This window comes from Trichosurus vulpecula, chromosome 8 (genome assembly GCF_011100635.1).
Source record: "Trichosurus vulpecula isolate mTriVul1 chromosome 8, mTriVul1.pri, whole genome shotgun sequence".
Taxonomy (NCBI): domain Eukaryota; kingdom Metazoa; phylum Chordata; class Mammalia; order Diprotodontia; family Phalangeridae; genus Trichosurus; species Trichosurus vulpecula.
In genome coordinates, this window is record NC_050580.1 from 222,590,970 (window position 1) to 222,600,016 (window position 9,047).

The 9,047-nt window shown below is 40.3% G+C and overlaps 1 protein-coding gene across 1 annotated transcript; it reads left to right on the forward strand.

The window, feature by feature from the left end:
* Positions 1-574: 574 nt before the first annotated feature.
* On the forward strand, positions 575-7,358 carry LOC118829862. The gene is made up of 3 exons (XM_036736709.1): positions 575-796; positions 941-1,305; positions 7,256-7,358. The coding sequence occupies exons 1-3, from the start codon at positions 575-577 to the stop codon at positions 7,356-7,358; spliced, it is 690 nt and encodes a 229-aa protein (XP_036592604.1).
* Positions 7,359-9,047: the final 1,689 nt, after the last annotated feature.

The following is a 9,047-nucleotide window of genomic DNA, read 5'->3' on the forward strand; positions in this document are numbered from 1 at the left end:
GGGTGCATGGTGGAGGCCGTGTAGTTTTCACTTTTCGCAGCGCCAGAGGCTGCAATGGTCCTGCTTCCTTACCAGGGACTTTAAGCACCGAGGAGGGTGGAGCTGCTGGGCACGTAACAAACTCAACCCGCTCTCCCCTAAACGTCTTTTCTTCCGCACATTGAAGCGGAGCTTGGGCGGATTTGAGTTCTAAATCAATGGAAAAAGCGATGGAACCATAGGGAGGGCATCTCGAGCCAGGTTGGTAAGGGGCAGGAGGAGGTCTCACTTAGCAATGCATGTTGCATGTTGTTGTCTGGCTGGTGGACCAGTGTCCCCGCGGGACCATTCAGCACTGTTCTACGCCAAAGTACCTCAAGCAGCCCAATATTCCCCGTAGGGAATTGCCACGAGGTGCCTATATTTTCCGGAGACCAAAGAATACTGCAAACAACAGCTGGTGTGTCCTCCCCGAGGGAAGTGCTGGCTTTGCTCACGGTAGCCTTTCTTCACCCCTCCTTCTAAGCCCTGGTACTCTGTTGATTCTTGGGAAGGATGGATACAGCGTATTCCTTTACAGCTCGTGTGGGCGTGCATGCGCACGTGTGTGGCTGAAGAACTGCGGGAATGTCCCCGCATACCGGAGTATTTTCTCCACTCGGCTTGGGCGTGGATGTTCCCGCTGCTTCCGCGCCACCCAAGAGCGGAAAAAAAAAAGGGGGAAAAAAAAGGCGGTGGGGAAGCAGCACTGGCACATGCCAGGGTCGCCGTAGGTGGCAGCGGCCAGCGCATGCGCACACTTGCCGGGCCACGAACGGCGAGGGGCGCGCGCCCCTTTCGCGCGCGCATGCTTGCGCTATCATAGGCTCCTCCAGCTTGCGTTTTTGTCGGAGCCGCTCCGGCGCGTGCGCGCGTTATCTCCGGCTGACTCGCCTAGGTTTTTTTTTTTTCCCTCCCCTAGCTCTCGCAGCCTTTCCAACCTCCTGCACTCCACCCCCGCCCCACCATCCGTTCTCCTCTCCCCCCCCAGGAATGGGGTTCGCGCTGCTCTGGGTCGCGCGCCCAGTGGCCGCCTCGCGCTGTCAGCGTCCGCCCAGCTCGCGCCGTCTCGCGCTCCCCCTCAGTCAGTGGCGCCGAAGGCTCCGTTAAACGGCGGCGGCGGTGGTTCCTGTTTCCGTTTCTTCCTCTCCTCCCGGAGTCGGGAGTAGCATCCTCCTCCACGCCACCACCCCTTCCACTCCCACTCCCCCTTCCCGGGCCAGCGACGGCCGGAGGTGGCGGTGGCCGGAGACGAGCCACCGGAGCCCTCCTCCCCTCCCTCCACGGGTAAGGGGGCGTCGGGTCGTCGTGCGGGGCTGGGGGTCCCCGGCGGCGGGGAAAGCGCCGGGACCCGGGGAACCCGAGGACTTGGGGCCGCCTCTCTCCTCCCGGGCCTGCGGCTTTCGCTTAAACAGCGGTTCCCGGAAGGAGCCGGGGAAAGAATTTCCCCTCCCCCTCCTCCCCTCCATCCCTCCGGGGACCCTGGAGCTGGGGGCTTGGTGGGGGCGCAGCTCTGGCTGCTCCAGGTGTGGGAGCCCTGGGGTAAGTGGGGCCGGGGCGTCTCCTGACTGGGGCGGGAGGGGCGCTGTTGCTCTCCTCGGAGGAGCGCATCCTGCCCAGGGGGGTAAGGGAGATGGGTTGGGGGGGGGTGCGGTGAGCCGTCGGGGGCTCCTCCTCCTCGTCCTCCCCTTCTCCTTCACCTCCCACTTAGCTCACGCACTCCAGCCGGTGGGCATCACCGTGCGCGAGTTTTTAATGCTCCGGATGGAAATGGGGGGAATGGATCTGCACCCAGATGCAGCCCCCCCGGGGTGAGGAAGAAGAGAGAGGAACCCTTTAGGGGTGCAGAGAAGGGAGACTCATTTCCTTTTAGTGGAGAGGCGATGGTAACTTTACTCTAAATGCTCTAGCACTGGGGGTGGTGGTGATAAAAGAGCTAATCATCTCTTTAGTGGGGAGGTTCGCCCTGCCTGGGAGCCTGTGCCGTGTCCGGTGCATCACCTGTTATTCACTGACAGTTCACGTTAGGGGTTGTAACCCTCTGGCACATCAGAGAACTGCTGCATAAAACTGCTCCAAAGTTGGACGGTACTGGCCACATCTGGGTTTAACCTTGGTTTGATTTTTTTAGGGTTGAGTCTTTTTTTATGATTGAGGGGGTAGGAAAATTTTAAAAAGGTACATAAAATTCCACGTACTATATTTATTTAAGCCAGTTCGGGAGAGTGAAGTCACAATTTCCATTCGGAAACCGTAGACCTGCAATTGCCAGTTTAAGGTTCCTTAGGACGATTTTCAGTGATGTTTTTTACAGTTTAAATGAACTCACAAGTAATTGGCTTACTTTTTGCTTAAAGCCAGTGGATGAAGGAAAGTGTGTTTCATAATAGGTTTTTTTGGTTGCATCAAAGATGTTCTTTATTTTCTTGTTAAGTTTGTTTGCTTTCATGAAGTAGTTACACTTTTAAAAAGTGTTATGTTGAAAATATTATAAAAACAAATCTTTTTAAGCACTGTAGGGGTATCTGTGCTTGCTGGAAAAAGTTGTGTTTTTGCATAATTTTTTCTTCAAAAGCTATTCCATAAAGTGAACACCAATGCTTCTCTAATCTTTTGTATTATAGCACAAAATTTTGAGATTAAAGCGTATTTGCTTATGATTAATTCAATAGTAAGGTTAGGAGAATCCAGATTTAAAATTGTGAATCATAGAAGTTTAGTTTCTCAAGAATTTAGGCAATCAGGAATGAAAAGGATCTAAAAACTACTGAAGTTGCTTTGGAGGCATAACATTTTCCTTTTACAGCTTTAGAACTTCAGCATTCTTAAATTGAAGAGCTTGCTGAACAGCTGGAAGGAAACTTGCATAGATAGCAGAAACAGATGCAAAAATATTTTCTTTATCTTTGATCAAGCAATGAATTAGGCAAACAAAAGTAGAAAGTGTCATACACAGTGATGGAATCTAGTTTATTGGAATAGTGAATTTAGATTAATTTCATTGAAATATAGAATTGTAGAAAGATTCTATTTTAAACAGTTTTTGCATTTAACTGAAAAATCATTTTGTAAGTGCCCAGATGTATTTTCCTGTATGTCATATCTGTTTAAGATGGATGAGATAATAAGAATCTTTTTGATTAATTTCTGCAGTTATTTGGTACAGTTTTTTTTTTAATTTTCAAGCACTCTGACATGATATTTTTTGAAAAATGTTCAATTTTAGTACTTGTCAATGACTTGGTACAACCAGTGAGTGCATCATGTTTATATCTTAAATGCAGTTACAACATTAGTGGTATGGTCTGGAGGGGGAGCTAGTGCCAAAGCAAAGTATAGCTTAATTTATGCTGGAACTTTTAAAAAGCCTAAAACACATTTCCTGTGACCAGTATTATTGTTGTTAAAAAGGGTAGGAAAAAATGTTTTTCTGTATATAAAGTTATTTGTCAATACTAATTAAGAAAATTAGGAAATATGTTTTGTGCAGAACAAATAATAGGATTTTTTCCCCCAGTTTTTAATGGTCTGAAATTTTGGAAAGCGAATAGAAACAATAAGCATTTAATTTTCCACTTAAAACAACTGTGAATGTGTGATCAAGAACTTAATTTATGTTCATGTTTTGTCATTGGGCTTGGTGCAATATAGTACATATCTGTAAGTCTAGAAGGAGAGAGGTAAGGAGAGAGGTGAAGCTTTGCTAAGTCTTTAGTCCTTGTTTGTAACCTTTTATTTAAAATAACCAATACATAATTTTGAAATTTTAACCACACCCTGGCATAATTTAAAAGATCAGAATGTGTATAAATGAGCAAGTGCATTCAATGTGCATGAGTAAATCTGTATTGTATAGTCCCCAGAAACTTTATAGGTCTTTTTTGATGAGGAATTGGGCTTTCATACATCTGGAGAGAGTAAGGATCCCAAGGTCACTGCCTAACTGCTTCCTCCTGCAATATAGCGCAGTGAGTTAACCAGCTGACCTATTAAATTGAATTGGTGCCTTTTGAATATAAAGCAGTGTTATTTTGTTGTCTTTCATATTTTTACTTAGATTTACAAACTGTAAGCCAGTTAAGTATATTTATTTCTCTGATAGTCCAAATCAAGGCTAGAATCTGGTGGTATAGCCATCTTAAAAATATTAGAATATTCATTTTGAACGGGATGGGTGTGGGTTATATTCTTTTTAGTAGGCCTTATGTAAATAAGTATCAGTATATACTTTTAAAGTAAAAACAGAATATCCTTTTTAAGGTATAATAGCATCTGTGGGTGACAGAATAGTGAGCAACATTTGTTAGAAGTGTTTTTAATGCTATAAGGTAAACATAATTTTATAAAACTTACTAGACTATTTTGTTTACCTTGTGTATCTTTTAGGATAGTTGCTTTTGGTTTGCTATGCAGTATTCTTAATGAATTTATGATCTTTTGAATGTTAAATATGCTTGTTATTACTGCACATTTTGCAAATTGTAAGTGTTGTCTTCATTTAAATTTGTAATCTGTAGTAATAAACATAAAATTAATCCACTTGAATAAAGACCTCAGTTTCTCTATTTGTTTTCTAATAGAAAACATCTTTGAAAACCACATCTAAAAGCAATGATGTCATGATGTCTAAACGCAAAAAAGGACTTTAACGTTCATTTCAGTATCAATAGTGTTTTATTGACCTTTGAACCTAGATCTAATGGCATGTTTAGGTTTCCAGTCATAATTTCAGTACAGTAGGTGGGCCTGATAGAGGAATAGATCCTGGATTTCCTTTTGGGACTTCTGGTGATTCTATGCTTTATGTTTATCTTCTCTACAGTGTGGGCATTTCTTTTCTGCAGTCTGGACTATTACTTCCTTTCCTTTAATTAGACTTTGAATTACTTATGCTGCCATTATAATAAACTGAAATTTAAGTTGAACTAAAAAGAAGATAGAAAAAAGATAGTTTTTTTGGGAGGGACTTTTCATTTAAAGACATTTGCTTTACAGGTATCTACCTCTATCACCCCCCCCCCCCCAAAAAAAAAAAAAAAACTAAGACTAAACCAAACAAAACTAAAAATCACTTTGCCCATACATTTAAAAAAAAGGGGAACAAAGGTAAGCCCTGTGTTACCCACGTGATATGAGTTTTTGGCCCAAGGAAAATGTGAGTGTGTGTATGATGTTGCCTATTATATGCATGTACCTGCTTATACATGCACACAGATAAACTCAGCCTCATTTTTGGGAGGAAGTTATTATGCTAGTACTGTGTGTTATGCTAGTATTATGCTAGCACTAGCCAAGTTGCAATGGAAATTTTACTAGCCCATGTTAAACTTGAGAGAAAGCATCGTATAGTGTATAGAGAACAGGCCTGGAATTCAAGACCTGTATTCAAGTGCTGCCTCCCTGTGTAGGCTTGGGGAAGTCATTTAATTTCCCAATGGCTAGCCTCTAAAATTGCAGAGAAGATGCTGACCTGCACTGATAAGGGGGAGTTTCCTCTCTCCAGAGTTCCATATACCACTGAAATAAAATAGCCTGTTTCCTATGCCTCGTATTAAACTACTGAAGAGAGAGGTATATTAGTTTCAGGATGTTGTATCTCATGAAGAGTAGTTTTTTCTACTTGCTGAAAACTAAAGTCTCTTGTTATTTGTATCATGTAGAAGAATTTTTTTTGAAAGAGAATTTTTTGGGGGAAAACTTTTAATGTGATTTTATTGGACAATAATGTGAATTTCTGACTCTTGCTGACGTGTTTCAGCTTCATCTTTACAGTGAAGCTTTTTCTTTCTGGGAAGTATTATGCCAATATTTCCTTTCACATTATGATAATATTTCCTTTAATATTATACCAATATTAATTGTTTACTATAGTGAATTTTTTTTTCTTTGAGGGATTAGAATCTGAAAACTTTAATTATCGTGTTGAAATAGTGCATGTATTTTCTTTTTCCTGGTTTTGAGCTTTTTAAAAATAATTGCACATGTGAACATTGATTTAGATTTTAGATGACCACCATTTTCTCCTCCTATTATAGTCATGTTTAATGGGATAAATAAAGTTCATAGTTTATAAAATAAGTAATAAGAATGTTGAGGCATTCATCAGTTACAATCATAGATGTGAATAGGAAATTAAGCTGTATTTTTGTTTTCTAATTGGCACTGTTAGAAGCATTTCCTGATGTGAACTTTAAATGAAAAAGCAACCACTTTCTGAATATAATGAATATAAATGAAAGATTTGAGTATTTGGAAATAATCCAGCCATAAAGAAAAGTAAACTAGTCTAATGCATGGAGGACTGTCCACCTTTCCCCCTTCCCCCCCCCCCTTTTTTTAAACGGAGGTTGCTATTTAAAATCATCATCTTGGCTAATTTTGTGGTTGTTTTTAAAATTGCATTTACATTTTAGTTTCCAGACTACCTGTTGCCAAGAAACAGTAAATTCAACTATAGTATGAATAGTAAGTTGGGTTTTTTTATATGATCAAGACCATTAACCAGAATTATAAGTGTAAATTTGTACAAAGTCAGAATTTAGGAAGGATTTTAGTATTGCCCTTTTAAAATTATGAAATGATAAATTTTTTGGATACAAAATTTTTCTTTTTATGTAAGTTCAAGTAAAAGTTATATATACCTATTTATGTGTATATACCTGTATGTATGCAGGTATGTATGCAATACCTGCTTACATATGTGTAGAGTGTGGACTGCCTAAGCTTCCACAGTAGGAAGAGGAATGGGTGAAACTTCAGTGTTTTTTTTATTTTTTGCTTGTGGTGAGCTGCTTTCAAGTGAGGTAGAATTTGACATACTAAGACTGGAGACCTGTGGTCTGCCTTAGCTGGAGAGGAGTAAGGAATGGTGTGAATCAATTTCTTCCTTCCTCTGGTTTTCCTTTCTTTCCCCCCACCTCCTGTCTTATTCTTCTTCCACTTCGCTGCCTTCTATTGGAAGAGATTGAAGATGGGCAGGGGAGGGATATGCTGTAAGAACCAAAGTCTTAAAAGGAGGAAGTATGGATGGGATCAAAGTCATAGGTGAAGCTTTGGCAAAAAAGACGGATAGCTTTTCCTTTTATTTGAGTAAGTAAATTTCCTATACTCAAATTCCAGTCCTCTTTCTCTGTGGATTTTCAAAAGCTCTGTCAGAGGAGCATAAATTCTAGCAAGTGCTATTAAAGCTAAAAAGGCACCAAGGATGGATCGGGTGACTGTATTGTCTTTGTTCTAGAGTGGGTCTTGCTAAGTTCAGAAAGATGGATTATAAGAAGGTTGTACCACTAGGTGATGAATTTTCCTGCCCCAGCAACTCACTTAATGGAACATTTTACTAAGGTACAGAGGGGTTGTGATCTGCATCACATTGATCACATCACTGTCTTTTCAATCGAAAATATCGTAGGATTTCAGGAACTTGGAACAATAGACAATTTGAGAGTTGAGGAAAGGGAATGGGAAAGGCTAGAAATTAATATTCTTGATAACATCTGTATCTGGGCTTTAATGCCAGTTGGGTGAAATCCTGTAGTAATAGAGGCATAGATGGACCTACTGTCATCTCTGAAACAGAATCACAGCCGACTGGAGCTCCCATTTTAAAATAAAACTCCACTTAGATGCAGCAAACATTGGAAATGTTAATCTGGTACTTCTCACCAGGACAAAAATATTCTTAGGATGAGAGGTATGAGGGAGGTATATCTTTAATGTTTGAGTAAACAAAGAATATTAGGTTCTCTTGAATTAAGTCAAAGGGTATGTAGGGTGTGTATCCTACTTAAGTTAAAAATAATAAACATGTAGAGAAACCTTTTAATGTATTATTAGTAATACATTCATTTTAACTTAAACACTAACAGAATCATTTTATTATAGTGGCAGAAAGATGTAAGGAAAATGAAATCTCCAAAGAATTCTTCTGTACCTGGAGCAACTTGACAGATCTAGAGGAGAGAACCTATCAGCTGTAACTGACTGCAGAGGCCCACCCACAGCAGTACAGATGGATCTAAAGGGAAAGATGATGAATAACCAAAGTCTTTTCAAGGGAACTGTGTACAGGTTCCCTAAACTTCATGACATGTGCAGTTTCTGTAATTCTTCCTTGTAATAGCTTTTGTACCATTTAGAGGCAGGGTATTTTAGCTTTTGGGAATTTTGAAGAGGAAAAGAATCTGAAATCAGGAAGAAACAGAATTTTTATCATTTTACACATTTTTGAGAAAACTTGTTGGACCTCAACATCAGCTCTACTTTAATGCTTCATTGTGATGTGAAGATGACCCAGGATTCTTGAAGGCTGTGTGTCAGCATACCGTAAACTCTGTCCAAATTCTACCAAGTCTGAAAGACTTTGACTATGGCCTTGTTTATGTACTTAAATCTATTCTCTTTTAGCTTAACTAAACTCATAGGGGCATATTGGGGAGTTTGAGGTTTTTCAGCAGCAGCAACTTTCAGAGATCATTTGGTGAAGAGCAGAGTGCATTGCTGTCTGTATTGGTGGAAGGATTACCACATTGCCAAAACTTGTGGCTCCTCGAAGTATCCTTAGAAGAGCTTTTTCATTTCTTGGAATTTTAAAAATATGTCTCCAAGGAGTTAAAATTAAGTCTTAGTTTTTGTCTTAAGTGATTTACAGCAATAATCTATTCATTTAATTGTTCTTTAGCAGTGATACTAAATCCTCACATTTATTTGGTACTTTAAGATGTAAGAAGCACTTTCACAACAGAACTGTAAAGTTGGTATGGTATGAGTATTATTATTCTGCTTTCATTGAGGAAACAGACTTAGAGCTGAACCTAGGTATCCTGAATCCATGACCCACACTGTTGTTACTCTACCGCTATGCCTCTGGAGTGGTATAATGGAAAGAAGGGAGAAGAGTGAGTAATGAAACTTAAGTTCTAGTTCTGGCTCCACCACAAATTAGCTATGTGATCTAGAATGCAAAAACAAAACCTCATCTCTCTGGATTTCAGTTTCCTTTTTTGTAAAGTGAGGATTTTGGACTAAATGAT